General features: G+C 40.2%; 2 protein-coding genes across 4 annotated transcripts in view; one reads left to right on the top strand and one right to left on the bottom strand.

Annotated features, from left to right (window-relative positions):
* Positions 1 to 25,410, bottom strand: part of LOC139757219 (ATP-dependent RNA helicase DHX30-like) — a 203,034-nt gene that overhangs the window by 171,868 nt on the left and 5,756 nt on the right. The window lies entirely within an intron of this gene.
* LOC139757213 (protein BCCIP homolog) lies at positions 400 to 25,255 on the top strand. Its single transcript, XM_071677384.1, has 6 exons — positions 400 to 637; positions 2,513 to 2,665; positions 10,773 to 10,892; positions 20,711 to 20,898; positions 24,794 to 24,953; positions 25,074 to 25,255. Exons 1-6 carry the CDS (start codon positions 533 to 535, stop codon positions 25,233 to 25,235), a joined length of 888 nt encoding a protein of 295 aa, XP_071533485.1. The 5' UTR covers positions 400 to 532; the 3' UTR covers positions 25,236 to 25,255.

Below are 25,410 nucleotides of genomic sequence, written 5' to 3'. Positions count from 1 at the left end.
CATTCGTACAAAAAAAATGTTAGTTTAAGCTAATCTCTATCCACTCACTCTATTTATTCTGTTTTGACCGTATTTTTACATATTTTAGAAACATTTGCTTCAAATGATTCTCATTAACTTTCTTTTTCAATATTAGCAGCTGGATATATTTATATTTATATATACTTTTTATGGTCACATATAATATCATAGCTATATCGCAAAGTAAATCTGATTAATGATTAAAGTTTGAAAATTATAGTACATAAAAATACTGTAAATTTAGAAACAAAGCTCTCGGTAATTTCTTGAAAACAGCATTTTTCTGGCATTCGTTTTCTTTACCCATTGCTATAAGGCTGCAGCAACCTTTATTTCAAAATTCTCCCCACTTTTATCGTTAAATGAATTACATATGACGTAACGTAACGCAATCCCTTGTAATGATAACGCGAATATTTCTCTAATTACATTTTTTTTCCGATTTTAAATAGATCTCAGGCCGCTCTCAGCTTATTATTTGCATACTTGTCAGCTGTTTCCGTGGAGCATCATGTCTGGACCTCTGAAGAAGCCTCGCGCTGTTTTCCCAGAAGAAAATTATGTCCCAGAAGACAGTGACGAGGAGATAGAGAGTGATGAGTTCATAGGACAGAATGTGAGTTATGATAAATGAAAATTATTTACCTGAGGCTCATCTGGACACAGGCTAAATGCAGTTACACATCACATATATATTGCTATTAATAACCAAGTCTAGAGTGAATATTGAAGATTTTGTTGCTTATCACAAAACTTTTATCATTGTTAAGCACAAAATTGTTATTCTCGTTAGTTATATTTGCTCTTAGTAGGTAGTAGTTGGTACGCTACCATCGACCAGTGACTGGTTTATTACTAGTACTGTACTACCCACGTGGGTATTGGGAAATTGAGTGACGACTGCCTAGTGAACCAGCACTTCAGTAATAGTCAAGTTGCACTCCATTGATCCAGGTAGCTGTTTTCATTCTGCCTCTCCCTCACTTAGACTGCTGGCATTCTGTCCACTAAAATATACAATCTCTCCTTATCTCATAGCACTTGACAAATGCTTAGCTCATAAAACCATTCTTCTGACAGATTTTTCAGCAATGAATACTACGGGCTAGCCCTTCCTTTTAGCAAAGTGGTAGGAGCAATAGAGGGAAGCACTAGGTAAGTACATTTGATAAGAGCATTTCGTAGAATTAGTAGGTAAGAACATAAGCTTGTAGCATTAGGTAGCACTAGTAGTAGGTTGGTGGAAACATTAGGTAGGGTCATCTGAAATCACTGCAGCATTGGAGTTCACCTTTAGTGGTGACTCTTTTGCCATGGCCAGCCCCTCGAGGGAGTTACCAAAGGGAACAGACATCAGAGGTATATATATAGACATTTACTCTCAATGGACGAATGTACAATCTTGTATGGTACCCTGGTCCACTGGGCCATTACACAGTGAAAAAGTTTTGTTATATACTTTAGCAGTTAGTTTCCATAGAATTTTGTTAATAGCCTCTATGAATCTGTTTTGTAGTTTCTGAGATGACCCATCATGTGATGACTGACTATTATGATACTACCTTTTTTCCTTGAATAATGAAGCTGTGGATTTCTCTTCCTCAATGCAACCTTTCTCCTTAAAACCATTCAACCTTGTAAAAGTCAGGTCTGCAAACATTTCTTTTTTTTCCCCATGTGTAGCAATGGTTGTGCATCCTTCAAATGATGATGATTCTGCATGGGGGCCTGATTATAGTTGAGGTATTTTTTTTCCTTGGCATTTCTTTTTCTAATTAGGCATTGCAGGATATCCTTCTAAGCCCTCTTTCGTAATGTGGATATACACTTAAATGCAGATAGGGCTCTGACCATAGGTGGGAAATGCAGGTTGTGAAGAATGAAAAACTGTTTCTCCACCAAAGGCAGAACTTTATGAGCATATTTTCCCTTCACCCCCCTTCATCTCTTTCCTTTTATAAAAACCTTTTCTTAGTTTTGACAGTGACAAACGAGAGACACATCCCAGTTATCAGTAAAAGACTGAAGGGTGATCTCTTGTGCAGGCCCAGATTTCACTTGTGGCTCTTGACATTATACTGTTTGGTTAGTCAATGAATCACTTCCCTAGAGATGAGCATCAAGCTAATCAAACATGCATGTTTATCTTGAACTGGAAAGACTGTCATGGATTTTCCCCAGTTTTGTTGCTGCATAAACTTTAACCCCACATGTGCAAATTTCATCTTAGTTGCTCATCGGGTTCTGCTTTTAAGAGAGAATGGTTCTTTTTTCTTCAGGAACCAACATTTTTGTATACAATTTCTTATGAATCCAGACCATGGACAATGGTTTTATGCAAGACTGTCCTTTGATCCATCTGGGCTGATGGTGGATTTCCTTGGAGCAATATTGACTACTAAATGTAATGGTGTTTAGATAACATGATTTATGTAACACCTAATTTGTCAAATAGTGTTAAAAGTAATGGTTCACTTTGAAATTCCCACAGGTGAATGTAGATTTTGAAGGTTTCCCGGCCAGTGATGGTGACTTCCATGGCATTAAAAGACTGCTGCAGCAAAATTTTCGTGGCCTTGAGGTTGATGTTTCAGGCATAAGTGATACCATTATATCTCAAAATTATGTTGGCTCCGTTATCAAAGTAAGTGGCAAATAAAGTTCTTTATGTAACTTAAGATTTTCACTATCATCCATTGATACAAGAAGAGATGGACATTTAGGGTGGCACTAAAACTTTTATGAAGGAAAAAAAAAATCACTACTGTATTTAGTAAAAAGAAAAACATTGATGAGGAATATCACATACAAAAGAGAAAATAGTCATATCAAAAAATTTTGTGACAGTGTACAGTTACCTAAATTATTACATCCCATTGACATTATGTAACACACACATTGTTTCAACACACTTATCATATTTAAAGTTTTCCACAAGCCTAGAATAAGTTAGTTAAGTGTGCGGGTGTTTTTATGCTTGTAGTGGTTTGCAAGGTTCCTTGGGAGCTGCAGAATTTATGAATATTGACATAATTATATAATGTTAGTGGGTTTTTTATTATCTAGAAATTATTAGCTAGTCAGGATAGTGTGTAATATGTATCTGAATTTTTTTGTCCTTGAACATTACAGGGAAGGAATTTTACACATAGGATCCCATCCCATGAACATTCTTTAATGTCATATAACTTCTTAATTTTGTTTTATCTGCATTAACCATGTTTTAAGTGATTTTATTCTAATTATCCACCACTCGTACTGTAAAAGTACTTCTTTATATATTTTTTAACAAGATTGTCTTTCAGTTTTATTGCTATATCCTCATGTTGTCCTACACCTACATCTTTTGTGAACTCTTCACTCTCTATGTCATCAGTCTGGTTTAAGAATTTAATGATTGTGATCAGGTCACCCCTCACTGTTTCTCTTCAAAAGTGGGCAAATTTAAGGTATCTAACATTTTCCTGCACCTTAACTCTTAATTTTGGTACAATACCACATTTCTTGCCCTCCTCTGGACTTTCGGTATTAGCTCTTTGTGATTACTATATGTGTGTTTCAGGGAGAGCCCTGGTGTTTCCCCATGATATTCTAGTTTTACCATTATGTAGAGTATGAACAGCTTGTAAAGTATTTCCATATCCTCATACTCGAAAGCTACTCTAATATTTGCCTGCAAACAGTTTGTCTTTTCAACTATTCTCCTATTGTGAAAACATTGTGAATTACCATATTCAGATGCAGAATCCTGAAGCTTATTTCCTTCAAGACTGTGATCACATTGAGGCCATAATTCACTTTCCCCATCTTCATCAGTTTACATATACTTGAGTTCACGTTCATCAGCCATAAATCAGACCAACTTTGTGTTCTGGTCCTCTTGCAAGGTGATGGATGTGGTCCTTTCTTTTCACTTCCCTCATTATTGTCTGCAAACATAACCAGGTAGGAGGTCATGCCTTCAAGCAAGTCATATACACAGATCAAGAAGAATTAATGTCCCAGAACAGAACACTAGCACTCCACTGTTCACCTTAACCCAATTGGAGAAGGTTTCTCAGACATGGTTCCTTTGTACCCTTCCTCTGAGATGATTATCTGTTGATTGAAGGAGTTTTCTCCTTTTCCTTTCTGATGATCTTTAATCAGCGTCCCTTGTGGTACAGTATCCAATGCCTTCTGACAGTCAAGATGCAAAAAAATCCACCCAGAGTTTGCTTTTTTAAAGATATACAAGAAGTTTGTTACATGTGATCTTTCCCTAAAACAGTGTTGTCTCTCATTTAGGTAATTTTTGTTGGGTAGAAATTTTTCCATTTGCTCTCTAATTATCTTTTCCAAAACCTTACATACTAGTGATCAGTTAGACTGGTCTGTAGTTCAGGGCATTTTCTTGGTCTCCTTTCATTCAGATAGGTATGTTATTTTCCCTTTTCCATTCTCTTGGCATTTAGCTTCTCCCCAGTGACATCTTTAACATTATTTCAAGAGGATTATCTAGCATATCTTCAGACATCTTCAGCCCTTATGGTGACCTTTCGTCATATACATGAGTCTTGTATGGGTCATTACTCTTTAAAATTCTGTTCATGACTTTTCTAGATATTTCAGATATTTTCTAAAACCTCCACCTGATTACTTCTCATTGTTGTTGGGGCTATAGTGATTTCCTCAGTGAAAACACTTTTGAACTAGTTGTTCAGCTCCTCACATATTCTTACATCATCCTCTACAATTCTTTGATGTGAATCAATTAGCATATACTTTCAAGTGTGTGTTTGTGTTTATGTTACTTCACCTGTTTGTGATTGCACAGTGGATGAAAAGTCACTTTCGGTAAGGCTGTATCATTGTTTGTTGTTGAAAGGGAGTATAGTCTTTTTGAAGAATGTCCTATTCCAAGGGACATTATTTCCCTGCCACTGGAAATAGTGTGGCCTTGGAGCTGCAGGAACACTGGATTAAAACTGGACCTTTTCAGGATGGGATCCTTGGGCAGTTGTAAGTGAATATTAGTAAACTGATAAGTTAATCTTTTACAGCTGGATTGTAGCACACAGAGGCCCTATATTTTGGGTGTAGGTACTTCAGAATCTGGGCCATATTTTATGTAACTGCACATTGGTCTTAAAGGCAGTTTTGAGGCCTCAAAAGCTCACTTTTCAAAAGCCTCATAGAATACAATTGCTTCACTGCATTCATTCAAAATAGGTGACCTTGTAACTTTAAATTCAAGATAGGTGACTTAGCAACCTCAAATTATACTGAACATACTTCTAGATCAAAGGTAGAATCCAAGGGTACCAGAGCCTGACCTTGGCTGACAAAGGTCACTTTTCAAGGTTCAGAGTAACTACAGCTTCATGGTATTCATTCACTGATCTGGAGGGCATGCAGTTGAAAAATTGTTTTTCTTTTATTGGCTACAAATCTTTTAATATTTTTGATTAAACATTGTCCTTCTAGCTCCTTTGAATACATATTAAGCATGTGACATACAGTGTTATTCAGGTATATTTTGGTTATGTTTGGAGTTTCACTGAAATGAGATGGAATCCTTACCTAATTCATTCCCACCATCAGTTCAACTTTCTATCAGCGAAATGTTGCAGTAAATTGTATTTTCAATAAATTGTTTTAACATACCTCTTCAGTAGGTTCTTATCATTATCATCTACATATTCAGAAAAAAAGGAGAAAATATGTGAAATAAATGAAAGGTTTACCAGGTATTCATAACCTTAGGTTGAAAACTTTCAACACATAATTGATTAAATGATACACAAATTGTATTCTTCCTCCTAGCATGATGCAATAAATTGTATTTTTCATCTTAGCCATGTATAACAATCTTAGGTTGAAAACTTTCAACACATAATTATTGAAAAGAAACAGCATCACCACCACCTGCATCAGTGAGATACTGCCAGGAAAACAGAAAAAAAAAAAAAAAAATCATTCACACTCAGTCTCTAGCTGTCATGTGTAATGCACTGAAACCACAGTTCCCTATCCACATCCAGACCCCACAGACCTTTCAGTGGTTTACCCCAGACATTTCACATGGCTTAGTTCAGTCCATTAACAGCACGTTGACCCCGGTATACCTCATTGTTCCAATTCACTCTATCCATTGAATGCCTCGCACCCTCCTGCATGTTCAGGCCCTGATCACTTAAAATCATGTTCACCTCCAATTTGGTATTCCACTTCTTGTTCCCTCCTCCTCTGACACATATATCCATTCTCTTTGTCAACCTTGCCTCACTCATTCATTCCATATATGTCAAAACCATTTCAACATGCTCTCTTCTGCTCTCTCAACCACACTGTTTATTACCATTCGTTCTCTTACCCTTTCATTACTTACTCAGTTGATCCACTTTACACCACATACTGTCCTCAAACATTTCATATCCAACACATCCACCCTCCTCCATACAAACCTATCTATAGCCCATGCCTCACAACAGTATAATATTATTGGAACTACTATTCCTTCAAACGTACCCCCTTTTGCTCTCCGAGATAACATTCTCCATTTCCACACATTCGTCATACAAATCCCCCACTCTATGACTCACTTTTGCTTCCATAGTTCCATTTGCTGCCAAGTCCACTCCCAGATATGTAAAACACTTCATTTCCTCCAATTTTTCTCCATTCAAACTTATATCCCAACCAACTTTTCCATCAACCCTGCTGAACCTAATACTCTTCCTGTTATACACATTTCCTCGCAACTTTCTCCTTTCAGACACTTTTCCAAACTCGGTACCCAACTTCTGCAGTTTCTCACTTGAATCAGCCACCAGTGCTGTATCATCAGCAAACAACAATTGACTCACTTCCTAGGCCCTCTCATCCCTAACAGACTTTTCTTTTTCACTCCGTCCTTCCACCTCCAATTTGGTCTCCCACTTCTCCTTGTTCCCTCCTCCCCTAACACATATATCCTCTTTGTCAATCTTTCCTCACTCATTCTCTCCATGTGACCAAACCATTTCAATACAACCTCTTCTCCTCTCTCAACCACACTTTTTATTACCATACATCTCTCTTGCCCCTTCATTACTCAATCAAACCACCTCACACCACATAGTGTCCTCAGACATCTCATTTCCAACACATCTACCTTCCTCCGCAAAATCCTATCTATAGCCCTGCCTTGCACCCATTTAACATTGTTGGAACCATTATTCCTTCAAACATACCCAGTTTTGCTTTCCAAGATAATGTTCTCGCCTTCCACACATTTTTCAACGCTCCCAGAACCTTTGCCCCCTCCCCCACCCAGTGACTCACTTCCACTTCCATGGTTCCATCCACTGCCAAATCCACTTCTGCTTCCATTTTTCCATCCACTGCTAAATCCACTCCCAGATGTCTAAAACACTTCACTTCCTGCAGTTTTTCTCCATTCAAACTTACCTTCCAATCAACTTATCCCTCAACCCTACTGTACCTAATAACCTTGCTCTTATTCACATTTACTCTCAGCTTTCTTCTTTCACACACTACCAAACTCAGTCACCAGCTTCTGCAGTTTCTCACCCGAATCAGCCACCAGCACTGTATCATCAGCAAACAACAACTGACTCACTTCCCAAGCCCTTTCATCCACAACAGACTGCATACTTGCCCCTCTCTCCAAAACTCTTGCGTTCACCTCCCTAACAACCCCATCCATAAACAAATTAAACTACCTTGGAGACATCATGCACCCCTGCTGCAAACCAACATTCACTGAGAACCAATCACTTTTCTCTCTTCCTACTCATACACATGCCTTACATTCTCGATAAAAACTTTTCACTGCTTCTAACAACTTTCCTCCCACACCATGTACTCTTAATACCTTCCACAGAGCATCTCTATCAATTCTTATCATATGTCTTCTCCAGATCCATAAATGCTACATACAAATCCATTTAGTTTTCTAAGTATTTCTCACATACATTCTTCAGTGCAAACACCTGATCCACACATCCTCTACCACTTCTGAAACCACACTGTTCTTCCCCAATCTGATGCTCTGTACATGCCTTCACCCTGTCAATCAATACCTTCCCATATATTTTGAAGACTAAACTTTATCCCCTTTGCCTTTGTACTCTGGCACTATTCATGCAATCCCCCCAATCCTCAGGCACTTCACCATGAGCCATACATACACTGAATATCCTCACCAACCAGTCAACAACATAGTCACCCCCATTTTTGATAAATTCCACTGCAATACCATCCAAATCTGCCACCTTGCCAGCTTTCATCTTCCACAAAGCTTTCACTACCTCTTCTCTGCTTACCAAACCATTCTCCCTGACCCTTTCACTTCACACACCAAAACACCCTACATCTGCAATTCTGTCATCTAACACATTCAATAAACCTTCAAAATACTCACGCCATCTCCTTTTCACATCACCACTACTCGTTATTACCTCCCCATTAGCCCCCTTCACCGATATTCCCATTTGTTCTCTTGTTTTACGCACTTTATTTACCTCCTTCGAAAACATCTTTTTATTCTCCCTAAAATTTAATGATACTCTCTCACCCCAACTCTCATTTGCCCTCTTTTTCACCTCTTGCACCTTTCTCTCGACCTCCTGCCTCTTTCTTTTATACATCTCCCAGTCATTTGCACTATTTCCCTGCAAAAATCATCCAAATGCCTCTCTCTTCTCTTTCACTAATAATCTTACTTCTTCATCCCACCACTCACTACCCTTTCTAATCTGCCCACTTCCCATGCCACAAGCATCTTTTGCGCAAGCCATCACTGCTTCCCTAAGTACATCCCATTCTTCCCCCACTTCCCTTATGTCCTTTGCTCTCACCTTTTTCCATTCTGCACTAAGTCTCTCCTGGTACTTCCTCACACAAGTCTCGTTTCCAAGTTCACTTACTCTCACCACTCTCTTCACCCCAACATTTTCTCTACTTTTCTGAAAACCTCTACAAATCTTCACCTTCGTCTCCACAAGATAATGATCAGATATCCATCCAGTTGCCCCTCTCAGCACATTAATATCCAAAAGTCTCTCTTTCACGTGCCTATCAATTAACATGTAATTCAATAACGCTCTCTGGCCATCTCTCCTACTTACATACATATACTTATGTATATCTCTTTTTTTTTAAGGTATTCCCAATCACCAGTCTTTTTTCAGCACAAATCTACAAGCTCTTCACCATTCCCGTTTACAACACTGAAAACCCCATGTACACCAATTATTCCCTCAACTGCCACATTACTCACCTTTGCATTCAAATCACCCATCACTATAACCCCATCTCGTGCATCAAAACTGGTAACACACTCACTCAGCTGCTCCCAAAACACTTGCCTCTCATGATCTTTCTTCTCATAACCAGGTACATTAGGCACCAATAATCACCCATCTCTCTTGGTCCACATACTCCTGTTTCAGGAGTGGTGGTACTCCTTCCTTTGCTCTTGTCCTCTCACCAACCCCTGACTTTACTCTCAAAACATTTCCAAACCACTCTTCCCCTTTACCCTTGAGCTTCGTTTCACTCAGAGCCAAAACATCCAAGTTCCTTTCCTCAAACATACTATCTATCTCTCCTTTTTTCTCATCTTGGTTACATCCACACACATTTAGACACCCCAATCTGAGCATTCGAGGAGGATGAGCACTCCCTGCATGACTCTTCCTTCTGTTTCCCCTTTTAGAAAGTTAAAATACAAGGAGGGGATTATATTTAATCACTGTTTCCCGCATCAGCGAGGTAGCACCAGGAAACAGACAAAGAATGGCCCATCCACTCATATGCACATATATATATACATAAACACCCATACATGCACATATACATACTTATACATATCAACATATACATAAATATACACACACAGACTTATACATATATACACATGTACATATTCATACTTGCTTGCCTTCATCCATTCCTGTTGCTACCCTGCCAGACAGGAAATATCATTGCTACCCCCCACTTCAGCTAGGTATTGCCAGGAAAACAGACAAAGAAAGGCCACATTCTTTCACACTCAGTTTAGCTGTCATGTGTAATGCACACAGTAAACCCTCGATTTAATGGACTTATAGGGGTAGGGAGGTGTCCATTAATGCAGAAAGTCCATTAAATCAATTGTAACCTATTGGCCATTTTCTATTACATTATACTGTAATACAGGATATAGTTCACTTTCTTTTAACTCCTCCTTCACTTGTTGAATTGTAGGGATTGCAAAAATAAATAAAGTCAAAATTCTCTGTTTACAACCTGACAACAGTAGCTTGAAGCAGACTGACTGAAACAAAGCAAGTATACCCCATGCTACCAAAAGCAAGTGCGATATGAAATGAACATGGTTTGGCATTTGAGGTTATTGATTTTTTCTTTCCTTTTTAAACTACTATTATGTATTATCATTTGCCCAGTCCATTAAATCCAAAGTCCGTTTTATCAGGGTCTGTTAAATCGATGGTTTACTGTATATATATATATATATTTGCTAAGTTCATTAGCAGATATCTCAAATATTACCAGTGTCATTAATACATGAAGTTGTGAAGATGGTAATTTATTAAAATATTTGGGAAAATTCTGTGTATACTTCCCTGCTTTGATACAGGGGAGGCAGCTATGAAGAGGAATGGGAGAATTCATTAATTTTTATGTCACACGTCCCATTAAAAATGCCTATTTCAATTTATCCCTTACATTTGACTTAAGCCACTGTTGCTTTTTTTTTATAGCAAGTTGATGGAGATGATGAAGATGAGGATGAGGATGAGGAAGAGATGCTCAGCGATACCGAGGAGGATGCTGAACAAGTGTTTGGTGTGACCACTGTTATTAACCTGACATCCAGAAAGGTCAGTTATAAGTTTCCCATATTTGAGTTATATTCTAAATTTAACAACATGAGACATTGTATATTTTTAATTCAAACATCCAGCTAAAAGGTTGCAAGATTAAGCACTTGATAGATTCCTTTTTGGAACTGATTTGGTTGAACTTATTGCCTATACACCTGGGAGACAGTTTACCATAGGTGAAAAGTTAAACCCTATGTTTTATATATCTGTATCTCTGATGATTGTTCCTGTCTGGAACTCACTCAAGGGGATGGCCATGACAATAGTCTTTATAACTATTGAACTCCAGTACAGCCTCTTAGCCTTTGGTGCCTCACCCTTAACAGGCCATTGGGAGAGGGCAACTCTAGTGCAGTGTTTGCAGAGGCATCTGTCTAATGTTCCTTCTGACTACTTCTCCTTAATGCTCCTGATTAAATGTTCCCAACAACTGTATTTATCTAATTGCTCCTACCAATTTGTCAAAAGGCTAGGCTACTGCATAGTGCTTATGGCAGGAAAATCTAGAGTTAAGAAAAAAAAAAAAGCTACGCGAGTTAAGTGTTGTCATATGTATAAGAAAAGACTATGTTTGTGGACAGAATGCCAGTAGTCCACATGTGGGTTAGGTAGAAAGAAAAAACAGCTGCCTGGGTCAGAGGAGTACAACTTGACAACCACTAAAGTGCTGGCTTGCTGTGCAGCCATCACTAACCCTCCTGATACTCAAGTAGGTAGTACAGGTCATATACCTCATTGATGTTTGGATGCCTACCAGCTACTACATATGGAAAACATGATCAGATGTCTATTTCTGTCTGTCTGTATCTTTAATGCCCATTCCTGGAACTCCCATCAGTGGGTTGGTCACAACAAAAGTCTCCACTTATCCCTGCCCTTACATGCCTCCTTTGCATACACAATTCCATGCATTATTTCCCCATTGCCCTCCCTCCAGTACTTTTCCACTCTATGTAGAAAAAGAGAATTCCAATGTACCCAACTGTTTTGAGACCCTAATAATGACTACATACCTTTGCACCTACTGTCTCCATTATCATCATTCTACACTGTACTAGTGATATCTAAGATCTCTTTAATCACTGGACTTTGTTTCAGTCTAATACATATAAACAACTATCTTTATCGCTGGGGATAGGGGTGAAAGAATACTTCCCATGCATTCCCTGCGAGTCGTAGAAGGCGACTAAAGGGGACGGGAGCAGGGACCTAGAAACCCTCTCCTCCTTGTATTTTAACTTTCTAAAAGGGGAAACAGAAGGAGTCATGTGGGAAGTGCTCATCCTCCTCGAAGGCTCAGATTGGGGTGATTAACTGTGTGTGGTTGTAACTAAGATGAGAGAAAAGGAGAGATAGGTATATGTTTGAAAAAAGGAACAGGGATGTTTTGGTTCTGAGCGAAACGAAGCTCAAGGGTAAAGGGGAAAAGTGGTTTGGGAATGTCTTGGGAGTAAAGTCAGGGGTTGGTGAGAGGACAAGAGCAAAGGAAAGAGTACTGCTCCTCCTGAAGCAGGAGTTGTGGGAGAATGTGATAGAGTGTAAGAAAGTAAACTCTAGCTTGATGGGTAAAACTGAAAGTGGATGGAGAGAGATGGGTGATTATTGATGCCTATGCACCTGGTCATGAGAAGAGAGATCATGAGAGGCAAATGTTTTGGGAGCAGCTGAGTGAGTGCGTTAGCAGCTTTGATGCACAAGACTGGGTTATAGTGATGGATGATTTGAATGCAAAGGTGAGTAATGTAGCAGTTAGGGTATAATTAGTGTACATGGGGTGTTCAGTATTGTAAATGGAAATGATGAAGAGCTTGTAGATTTGTGTTCTGAAAAGGATTGGTGATTGGGAATACCTGGTTTAATAAGAGAGATATACATAAGTATATGTATGTAAGTAGGAGAGATGGCCAGAGGGCATTATTGGATTACGTATTAATTGATAGGTGTATGAAAGAGATACTTTTGGATGTTAATGTGCTGAGAGGGGCAACTGGATGGATGTCTGATCATTATCTTGTGGAGGCAAAGGTGAAGATATGTAGAGGTTTTCAGAAAAGAAGAGAGAATGTTGGGGTGAAGAGAGTGGTGAGAGTAAGTGAGTATGGAAGGGAGACTTGTGTGAGGAAGTACCAGGAGAGATTGAGTGCAGAATGGAAAAAGGTGAGAGCAAATGACGTAAGGGGAGTGGGGGAGGAACGGGATATCTTTAGGGAAGCAGTGATGGCCTGTGCAAAAGATGCCTGTGGCACGGGAAATGTGGGAGGTGGGTAGATTAGAAAGGGTAGTGAATGGTGGGAAGAAGGATGAAGAAGTAAGGTTGTTAGTGAAAGAGAAGAGAGAGGTATTTAGATGATTTTTGCAGGGAAATAGTGCAAATGACTGGGAGATGTATAAAAGAAAGAGGCAAGAGATCAAGAAAAAGGGGCAAGAGGTGAAAAAGAGGGCAAATGAGAGTTGGGGTGAGAGAGTATCAATACATTTTAGGGAGAATAAAAACACATTATAGAAGGAGGTAAATAAAGTGCGTAAGGCAAGAGAATGAATGGGAACATCGGTGAAGGGGGCAAATGGGGAGGTAATAACAAGTAGTAGTGAAGTGAGAGGGAGATAGAGTGAGTATTTTGAAGGTTTGCTGAATGTATGTGATGATAAGTGGCAGATATAGGGTGTTTTGGTCGAGGTGGTGTGCAAAGTGAGAGGGTCAGGGAGAATGATTTGGTAAACAGAGAAGAGGTAGTGAAAACTTTGCAGAAGATGAAAGCTGGCAAGGCAGTGGGTCTGGATGGTATTGCTGTGGACTTTATTAAAAAGGGGGGAGACTGTGTTGTTGACTGGCTGGTGAGGATATTCAGTGTATGTATGGTTCATGGTGAAGTGCCTGAGGATGGGCAGAATGCATGTATAGTGCAATTGTACAAAGGCAAAGGGGATAAAGGTCAGTGTTCACATTACAGAGGTATAAGTTCCTTGAGTATTCCTGGGAAATTATATGGGAGGGCATTGATCGAGAGGGTTAAGGCATATACAGAACACCAGATTGGGGAGGAGCAGTGTGGTTTCAGAAGTGGTAGAGGATGTTTGGATCAGGTGTTTGCTTTGATGAATGTATGTGAGAAATACTTAGAAAAACAAATGGATTTGTATGTAGCATTTATGGATCTGGAGAAGGCATATGATAGAGTTGATATGGATGCTCTGTGGAAGGTATTAAGAGTATATGGTGTGGGAGGTAAGTTGCTAGAAGCAGTGAGAGGTTTTTATCGAGGATGTAAGGCATGTGTACGTGTAGGAAGAGAGGAAAGTGAGTGGTTCCTAGTGAATGTCTTTGCGGTAGGGGCATGTCATGTCTCCATGGTTGTTTAATTTGTTTATGGATGGGGTGAATGCAAGAGTTTTGGAGAGAGGGGCAAGTATGCAGTATGTTGTGGATGAGAGGGCTTTGGAAGTGAGTCAGTTGTTGTTCACTGGTGACTGATTCGGGTGAGAAACTGCAGAAGTTGGTGACTGGGTTTGGTAAAGTGTGTGAAAGAAGAAAGCTGAGAGTAAATGTGAATAAGAGCAAGGCTATTAGGTTCAGCAGTGTTGAGGGACAAGTAAATTCGGAGGTAAGTTTGAATGGATAAAAACTGGAGGAAGTGAAGTGTTTTAGATATCTGGGAGTGGATTTGGCAGCGGATGGAACCATGGAAGTGGAAGTGTGTCACAGGGTAGGGGAAGGGATGAAGGTTCTGGGAGCGTTGAAGAATGTGTGGAAGGAGAGAACATTATCTCAGAGAGCAAAAATGGGTATGTTTGAAGGAATAGTGGTTCCAACAATGTTATATGGTTGTGAGGCATGTTCGATAGATGGGGTTGTGCAGAGGAGGGTGGATGTGTTGGAAATGGGATAATTGAGGACAGTATGTGATTTGAGGTGGTTTGATCGAGTAAGTAATGAAAGGTTAAGAGAGAAGTGTGGCAATAAAAAGAGTGTGGTTGAGAGAGCAGAAGAGGGTGTATTGAAACGGTTTGGTCACATGGAGAGAATGAGTGAGGAAAGATTGACAAAGAGGATATGTGTGTCAAAGGTAGAGAGAACAAGAAGTGGGAGATCAAATTGGAGGTGGAGAATGGAGTGAAAAACATTTTGAGTGATCGGGGCTTGAACATACAGGAGGGTGAAAGGCGTGCAAGGTATAGAGGGAATTGGAATGATGTGGTATACCGGGTCAATGTGGTGTCATGGATTGAACCAGGGCATGGGATAAACCATGGAAAGTTTTGTGGGGCCTGGATGTGGAAAGGGAGCTGTGGTTTCAGTGCATTACACATGACAGCTAGAGACTGAGTGTGAACGAATGTGGCTTTTGTTGTCGTTTCCTGGTGCTACCTCACACGCACGCGGGGGGAGGGGGGTGTCATTTCATGTGTGGTGGAGTGGTGGCAGGAATGGATGAAGGCAGCATGTATTAATATGTACATGTGTATATATGTATATGTATGTACATGTTGAAATGTGTAGGTATGTATATGTGCGTGTGTGGGCATTTATGTATATACATGTGTATGTGGGTGGGTTGGGCTATTCTTTCATCTGTTTCCTTGTGCTAATGCAGGAGCCGGCATCAAAGTATAACAATGAAAAAATATAAAAAAAAAAGTTTTGGAAGGAGGTAAATAACATGCATAAGACAAGAGAACCCGTAGGAACATCGGTGAAGGGGGAAGTAATAACAAGTAGTGATGAAGTGAGAAGGAGGTGGAGTGACTATTTTGAAGGTTTGTTGAGTATGTCTCATGATAGAATGGCAAATGTAGGGTGTTTTGGTCTGGGTGGTGTGCAGAGTGAGAGGGTCAGGGAGAGTGTTTGGTTAATAAAGAAGAGGTAGTGAAAGCTTTGCAGAAGATGAAATCTGGCAAGGTGGAAGATTTGGTTGGTATTGCAGTAGAATTTATTAAGAAAGAGGGTAACTGTGTTGTTGACTGGTAGGTAAGAATATTTAGTGTATGTATGGATCATCGTGAAGTGCTTGAAGATTGGTAGAATGCATGCATAGTGCCATTGCACAAAAGGGATAAAGGTGAGTGTTCAAACTACAGAGGCATAAGTTTGTTGAGTATTCCTGGGAAATTGTATGGGAGGGCATTGTTTGGGAGGGTGAAGGCATGTACAGAGCACCAGATTGGGTAGGAGGAGTGTGGTTTCAGTAGTGGTAGAGGATGTGTGGATCAGAAGTTTTCTTTAAAGAATGTGTGCAAGAAATACTTAGAAAAACAGATGGATGTGTATGTGACTTTTATGGATCTGGAGAAGGCATATGATATTGTTGATAGAGATGCTTTGTGGAAGGTCTTAAGAGTATGTGGCATGTGTATGAGTAGGAAGAGGAGAATAATTGGTTCCCAGAGAAGGTCAGTCTGTGGCAGAGATGTCTGTGTGATGTCCCTATGGTTGTTTGATTTGTTTATGGATGAGGTGGTTAGAGAGATAAATGCAAGAGTTTTGGAGAGAGGGGCAAGTATGCAGTCTGTTGGGATGATAGGGACTGGGAAGTGAGTCACATGGTGTTTGCCAGTGATACAGCTCTGGTGGCGGATTTGAGTGAGAAACTGCAAAGGTTGGTGATGAGTTTGGTAAAGTGTGTGAAAGGAGAAAGTTGAGAGTAAATGTGAATAAGAGCAAGGTTATTAGGTTCAGTAGGGTTGATGGACAGGTTAATTGAAATGTAAGTTTGAATGGAGAAAAACTGGGGGAAGTGAAGTGTTTTAGATATCTGGGAGTGGACTTGGCAGTGAATAGAGCCATGGAAGTGGAAGTGAGTCACAGGGTGGGGGAGGGGGCAAAGGTTTTGAGACTGATGAAGAATGTGTGGAAGGAGAGAACGTTATCTCAGAGAGCAAAAATGGGTATGTTTGAAGGAATAGCAGTTCTAAAAATGTTATATGGTCGTGAGGCATGGGCTTTAGATTGGGTTGTACAGAAGAGGGTGGATGTGTTGGAAATGAAATATTTGAGGACAGTATGTGGCTTAAGGTGGTTTGATCGAGTAAGTAATGAAAGGGTAAGAGAGATGTGTGGAAATGAAAAGAATGTGGTTGAGAGAGCAGAGGAGGGTGCGTTGAAATGGTTTGGGCTTATGGAGAGAATGAGAGAGGAAAGATTGACAAAGAGGATATATGTGTCAGAGGTGGAGGGAACAAGTGGGAGACCAAATTGGAGGTTGAAGGGTGGAGTGAAAAAGATTTTGAGCGATCCGGGCCTGAACATACTGGAGGGTGAAAGGCGTGCAAGGAATAGAGTGATTTGGAACAATGTGGTATGCCAGGGTTGACGTGCAGTCAGTGGACTGAACCAGAGCATGTGAAACATCTGGGGTAAATCATGGAAAGGTCTGTGAGACCTGGATGTGGATGGGGAGCTGTGGTCGGTGCATTATTACATGACAGCTAGAGACTGACTGTGAGCGAATGTGGCCTTTGTTGTCTTTTCCTAGCGCTACCTCACGCACATTTTATACTTCTCAGCCATCTCCTGAATCAGGAAGGTAGTGCCAGGAACAGTTGAAGAAATGTCACATGTGCTGTCATGTGCAGTGCAACAAAACCCCAACTCCTTAACCAAGCCTCACAAGCCTTTCCATGTTTCCCCCGTCTGCTTCACATGCCCTGGTTCAGTCCATATACAGCATATTGCCCCTTCTATACCACATCTCTCCAGTTCACTGTATCCCATACACGTCTCTCTGCATGTTCAGCCCCAGACCACTCAAATTATTTTATCAATCCATCCTTTCATCTCCAGTATCATTAGCCCCTTTTCCTTTGCCCCTTCACTTCTGACACATATATCCTCCTTGTCAACCTCTCCTCACTAATTCTCTCCATGTGTCCAAACCATTTTGGCACATCCTCTTTACCTCTCTCAACCATACTTTTCAATGTAACACACCTCTCTCTCTCTCTCTTACCCTTTTTATTATTTACTCTTACAAGCCACCTCACACCACATATTGTCCTCAAACATTTTATTTCCTACTCATCCACCCTCCTCTGCACTTCCTCATTTATAGCCCATGCCTTGTATCCATACAACATCTTTGGGACTGCTAAACCTTTAAGTATTCCCTCTTTTGCCTTCCTAGATAATGACCTCTCTTTCTGCACATTCCTCAGTGCTCTCAAACCTTTAACCCCCCCCCCCCCCCCCCTATGACTTCAACTTCCATGGTTACATTCACTGACATGTCCACTCCCAGGTATCTAAAATCTTCTAAATTTTCTCCATTCAAACTCACATCCCTATTAACCTGTTCTTCTACCCTGTTATACCTAACAACCTTGCTTTTACTTATATTTACTCTCAACTTCCTTCTTTCACAGACTCTCACAGACTCAATCGCCGACTTCTGCAGTTTCTTTTTCGACTCTACCATCAGTGCTCCGTCATTAGCAATCAACAACTGACTGATTCCTACGTCCCCTTCACTGCTAACAGACTGCATACTCACCCCTTTCTCCAAGACCCATGCATTTACCTCCCTCACCACCCCATCCATAAACAAATCGAACAACTATGGTGATATCACACATCCCTGCTACAGACCAACCTTTGCCTAGAACCTCTTACACTCCTCTCTTCCTACTCAGACATACACCTTACACTTTTGATAAAAACTTCTCAGTGTTTCTAGTAGCTTTCTTCTTATACCATTTATTCTTACAACCTTCCACAAGGCATCTCTATCAACCCTGTCATATGCTTTTCCTACAAATTAGCTATACACTGCTACCTGCTATAATTAATGCACACTCATTGTAAATGCCCCACATCTTGAAAGACAGAATATGTCACTCCATAACCCAAATCCCTTAACCAAAAGTCTTATAATAGCTTTCACCCTGTTGCCATCACTCCAATTCCCAGTCTAGTTAGAGGAAGTTTTGTGTTTGACAGCTTTGGTGTCATTGCTGATTCAGTACAGCCTCAGCATTTAGAAACATGACGTTTTCCTCCCCACTCACTGTCTTTTCAGCCTCCTACACTTCATTTGCAGCTACTTGGAGAAGCACAAGATCTTGGTGGCACTCATCTTCACAGACTTCACTATTGCTTTTTAACTTGACATCATCATAAAGGAAGCTGTCAACTTGGGACTACATGGGTGCCTTGTCTTGTGGCTGGTGGACATCCTTACCAGGTGACAACATGCTGTCTGCTTTTGGGGAGCCACCTGAGCCATACTACCATTAACTTGTGGATTACCACAGGGCAACAAGTTGGGACCATTCTGCTTTCTCATTGTTATCAGTAATACCGTAAGGGACGAACCACCACTGGAAGTATGAAGATGACTCTACCTTTGGTATCTTTATCTACAGCTTCTTACTTCAATGCCTTTCGGCACATCATCTACTACCCTCAGGAGTGGCTAATGGCCATCATCATCAATCACACCAAGACTGTGATGATGTACATAATCCTGGGTGCAGACAACCTCCTGCCCCATGACATCAAACTAGATTCTGATGATCTCTGGGTAGTCAGAAACTTCAAAACTTCTTGGTGTTAGTTCTATTATAACAGCTGGTTTAAACTGGAAGAGTCATGTCAGCACTATCAACAAATCTTATTTATATTGTTTGTCCCTTTTCTGCTAATTGAGATCACTAGGAATTCAGCCATTTAAGCTCATGAATGCCTGTACCATTTTCATTCTACCTAAGCTGACCTACACCTCCCAGCCTGGTCCTCCTCAGTAATAGCTGCAAAGAGGGACCAGCTGAAGAGAGCACAGAAAAGGGCATGCAGAATCATCCTGGGCCCATCTTACACCACCTACACCTCCCAAGAGGCCCTTATCTTGCTGAACCTGTCCACCCTTTTTGACCAACACTGGCAGCATACACAGGAGTTTGGCAATAAAATGCTGACATGACAATCACCAAGATTTCTTCCCCACCAAAGCCCCACGACTATGGCTCGACGCTCATCACTACAGTAAACTTGTAGCAATCAGAGCAAATACAGACATATAAGAACAGTCTTATACCTACCATTATGATATTTGTAAACAGTCCGTGAACAAGTGCATTTCTAAGCAAGTAAACTGCTTAATTTCCTCTTGGTTAGGCTATGTGGTATTTCAGTTACTGTATTACTACAACTATTCATCACTAAATGTTCAACTATGTGCATAAAGTATGAGCCACAGTATTTACTTTGTCAGCATTCTAGTACCTGCCACCCTGACTATATGTGTCTCACTTATGTGCTCATCCAAAAAAGCATGGAAGTACATACACATTTCATAGTAAACTAGATAACAGACAAATATGAAAGATAAAGGACACTAATCCATGGGATGGGAAAAGACAGGGTGTCAGCAGCATATCTCAACAGTGCCTGATTATTTGAGGAAATTAATCTCTGTAGCTGAGAGCCATTGGCTCAATAACATCATCTCTGTGGCTATCTCTAACTGGCTGAGAGTGGGTCCAGAACAAGCAGATGGGCTAATATAGAATTGAAAGGTTAGCAGCAATTAGGGCAAGACTGTGTTCACAAACAGCCACATAGAAGGTTCTGACTCCTGTAGTATTAGAGAATGCCTCATGCTTGCAGGACAAACTTCAGAGAAGAGAAAATGTATTGTTAGATGCCAGGTACTGCAAATGTACAAAGGGAATTTTGGCCATGGCCACACATATCTGATACCCACCATATAGTCTTAACAGTTTTCATACCATACATATATTTTGAAGCCCTTTAGATTTGGCATTGTTCAAGGTGCACCTAGCATAGAAAAAAACATTTGATGCATTTGTAAACTATTTTTCAGGATGAAAAATGTATCGCAGGGTTGAGAACAGCTTTAGTTGAAAAATGTTCAAGCCATGGAAATGACTCCACTAACCAGCTGCTGCGTGACATATTAGGCAATGAAAGCAAGCATGTTGGACTTCTTATATCTGAGCGACTTGTCAACCTTCCTGCACAGTTCTCCCTCCCAGGATTTAGGAGCTTAAAGTAAGTTTTACATTATAAAGCCAAAATGTAGTTGTGCCCTTATTTTTTAGGATATGCCAGGTCTTCTCCCAACATACACCCTTATCTTACAACAGCCCCACTATCAGGTATACAGTTTATGCCAGTAGTCTGTACTTGTCATCAGTAACCATTTCACATGATCAGACTAAATGTCACTTGTAAAATCCTCCTCAAATGCTACAAAATATGTAAAGGGAATTTTGGCCACAACTGCACTTATCTCATACACAGTAAAGTCCTCACTTTATACGTAACTAATTATCACTAGAGGCTTAATATATAAACTATAGTACTTAATTTGTTAAACTGCTTGTGTATCTACCACTCTGTGTAGATGTGCCCCACTTATGTGCTTGTCCAAGGCATGGAAATATCCAGCTCTACCTTGATCTTAAGCTCTTTTGTGATTAGTTGACTAGTTACTATTATGACCACAAACTTCTGCAATATCTCAAACTGTGGATTTTCATACAAATGGCAGTCTAAACTTAATAATCATTTCTTATGATCAGACAAAACTGCTTGTAGAATGACACAAAATATGGAAAGGGAATCCTGGCCACAACTGGACATATACACACCATAAAGTCCTCAATTACTGTTTAATTATCACTAAAAGCAGTGTTTAATCTATAGTAATTTATCTATTAAACTCCCTGTGCCTCATTCCTGTGCATAGAAATATCCAACCCTACCTTGATCTTAAGTTCTTTGATGCTTGTTTAACTAGTTATTGTTATGACCACCCAGTTCTGTAAAATCTTAAAACTGTGGATTTTCAGCAAATGGCAGCCTAAATTCAGTAAACTATTCATTATTATTACTATAATTTATTTTATTTATATTATTATACTTAGTTGCTGCCTCCCACGTTAGTGAGGTAGCGCAAGGAAACAGACGAAAGAATGGCCCAACCCACCCACATACACATAAATGCCCACATACGCACATATACATACCTCTACATTTCAACGTATACATACATATACCTAGACAGACATATACATATATACACATGTACATATTCATACTTGCTGCCTTCATCCATTCTCATAGCCACCCAGTCACACATGAAATAGCCCCCCCCCCTCCCTCCACCTCTGACACATCTATCCTCATTGTCAATCTTTCCTCACTCATTCTCTCCATGTGACCAGACCATTTCAACACACCCTCTTCTTCTCTCTCAACCACACTCTTTTCATTACCACACATCTCTCTTACCCTCTCATTACTTACTTAATCAAACCATCTCACACCACATGTCGTCCTAAAATATTTCATTTCCAACACATCCATCCTCCCCTGCACAACCCCTATCTATAGCCCATGCCCTGCAACCATATAATGTTGGAACCACTATTCCTTCAGACAATCCCATTTTTGCTCTCCAAGGTAACGTTCTCACCTTCCACACATTCTTCAAAGCTCCCAGAACCTTTGCCCCCTCCCCCACCCTGTAACTCGCTTCTGCTTCCATGGTTCCATCTGCTGTAAATCTGCCCCAGATATCTAAAACAATTCACATCTCCACTTTTTCTCTATTCAAACTTACCTCCCAATTAACTTGTCCCTCAACACTGCTGAACCTAATAACCTTGCTCTTATTCACATTTACTCTCAGCTTTCTTTTTTCACACACTTTACCAAACTCAGTCACCAACTTCTGCAGTTTCTCACCTGAATCAGCCACCGGCGCTGTATCATCAGCGAACAACTGACTCACTTCCCAAGCCCTCTCATCCACAACAAACTGCATACTTGCCCCTCTCTCCAAAACTCTTGCATTCACCTCCCTAACCACCCCATCCACAAACAAATAAACAACCATGGAGACATCACGTACCCCTGCCACAAACTGACATTCTCTTGGAATTTACTGGGAACCAATCACTTTCCTCTCTTCCTACACATACACATGCTTGACATCCTTGGTGAAAACTTTACGCTGCTTCTAGCAACTTACCTCCCACACCATATACTCTTAATACCTTCCATAAAGCATCTCTCTCAACCCTATCATATTCATTCTCCAGATCCATAGATGCTACATACAAATCCATCTGTTTTTCTAGGTATTTCTCACATACATTCTTCAAAGCAAACACCTGATCCACACATCCTCTACCACTTCAGAAACCACACTGCTCTTCCCCAATCTGATGCTCTGTACATGCCTTTACCCTCTCAATCAATACCCTCCCATATAATTTCCCAGGAATACTCAACAAACCTATACCTCTGTAATATGAACATTCACCTTTATCCCCTTTACCTTTGTACAATGGCACTATGCATGCATTTTGCCAATCCTCAAGCAATTCACCATGAACCATACATACATTGAATATCCTTCCCAACCAGTTAACAACAACAGTCACCCCTTTTTTTTAATAAATTCCACTGCAATAGCATCCAAACCCACCGCCTAGCTGGCTTTCATCTTCCACAAAGCTTTCTCTACCTCTTCTCTATTTACCAAGCCACTCTCCCTGACCCTCTCACTTTGCACACCACCTTGACCAAAACGCCCTATATTTGCCATTCCATCATCAAACACATTCAACAAACCTCCAAAGACTCACTCCATCTCCTTCTCACTCCACCACTACTTGTTATTACCTCCCCATTAGCCCCCTTCACCGGTGTTCCCTTTTGTTCTCGTCTTATGCACTTTATTTACCTCCTTCTAAACATTTTTCTATTCTCCCTATTCATTATACTTATTTGCTGTTTCCCGTGTCAGTGAGGTAGCACCAAGAAACAGACGAAGAATGGCTCAACCACTCATATATACTTACATATACACATATGCCCATACATGCACATATACATATCAACATATGCATACACAGGCATATACATATATACACATGTACATATTCATACTTGCTTGCCTTCACCCATTCCCAGTGCTACCCTGCTACACAGGAAATAGCATCCCCCACTTTTAGTGAGACAGCGCCAGGAAAGGACAAAAAAGGCCACATTCGTTGACACTCAGTCTCTAGTTGTCATGTGTAATGTACCAAAACCAGAGTTCCCTAATCATATCCAGGCCCCATGGGCCTGTCCATGGTTTGACCCAGATGCTTTACATGCCCTGGTTCAGTTCACTGATAGCACATCGACCCTAGTATTCCACATCCTTCCAATTCGCTCTATTCCATGCATGCCTTTTCACCCTCCTGTATTGTAATTATTATTATTTATGTTCTCCCTCTGAGTGAAACAAACCTCAAGGGTAAAAAGGAAGAATGTTTTAGGAACATCTTAGGAGTAAATTCAGGGGTTTGTGTGGGGGCAAAAGCTAAAGAAAGGGTAACACTCCGATTGAGTCAGAGTTGTGGGAATGTGTGAAAGTGTGTAAGGGAGTGAGCCTCAGACTGGTGTGGTTAAAAATGAAAGTGGGTGATTATTAGTGCTTATGCACCTGAGCATGGGAAGGACAAGGAAGAGAGGCAAGTGGTTTGGGAGCAACTGAGTGAGTTTGTTATCTGTTGTGATGCAAGAGATTAGGCATTGGTGATGGGTAATTTAAATGAAAGTACCTGCTGACAAATTCCTTATGACAAGGTATAACATTTAGGTTTGATATAGCGAGAGGTTACCACCTATGAACTAGGTTTGATTTAAGGAGTGCTATAGAGCATGTTGAGAATTGGCTACAGAAATGTGCAATGTGCCTTAGAGCATGTTGGGATGGCTACAGAGATTTGCAGTTTCCTAGTTGGGCCTTGAAGTGGGTCCTCTGTTTCTGGGGAAAGATTTTGAGATATCAGAAATTGATCAAGATGCTTCTGATTTGAATGCTTATATGAGCTAATAACTTTTATGAAAGCTTTTTTGGTAACTATTTTTTTTTTTCAATCAGGAGGGAGATTGAGGAGGCTAAGTCAAAAGATATGCCTTATGATTTTACATACATCTTACTGATTTGCAAAATCTACAAGATGGAGCAGGAGAGGAAGAAGAAGAAGAAACCTGTTGAAACAGAACTGTGGAGTAACCCTGAGGAAGAAATTATTGCCGAGGTAAGGGATTAGGATTGTAAAATAATGGGTTTCACTTAGCTGCACATTTTTGCCAAGAATATTTGCTTTAAAAATATTTTTTCTTGTACTTCATAGTTTAAATTTTTTTCTATCCCTCAGGGAAGTATCGCAAGCTTTGAATACAGTGTGAAGGGTGACACTGGTATGTCTGGTGACTGGGATGATGATGATGCTCAGTATACACCATATCGACGAGTGCTTCTTTTCAATGCTTCATGCCTACCAGAGATCATTACAAAAGTTAAGCAGGCTTTATCCTGATAATAAAATGTACATCTGCATATTTATTTTCTATATGCACCCTTCAAGTTCCAAGACTAAAATAAAAAGCTGCTTATTCTGTCTCCTTTGTACATCAAAATTACTTCACATTAGTATATGCATCCATATTTGTAAATCTTTTGTTGATCAACTCCACCTTTGTCCACTTCATATA

This window comes from Panulirus ornatus, chromosome 2 (genome assembly GCF_036320965.1).
Source record: "Panulirus ornatus isolate Po-2019 chromosome 2, ASM3632096v1, whole genome shotgun sequence".
In the NCBI taxonomy this organism is placed as follows: domain Eukaryota; kingdom Metazoa; phylum Arthropoda; class Malacostraca; order Decapoda; family Palinuridae; genus Panulirus; species Panulirus ornatus.
The sequence above is the reverse complement of the archived record's forward strand: the minus strand, read 5'-3'. Positions and strand labels throughout refer to the sequence as shown.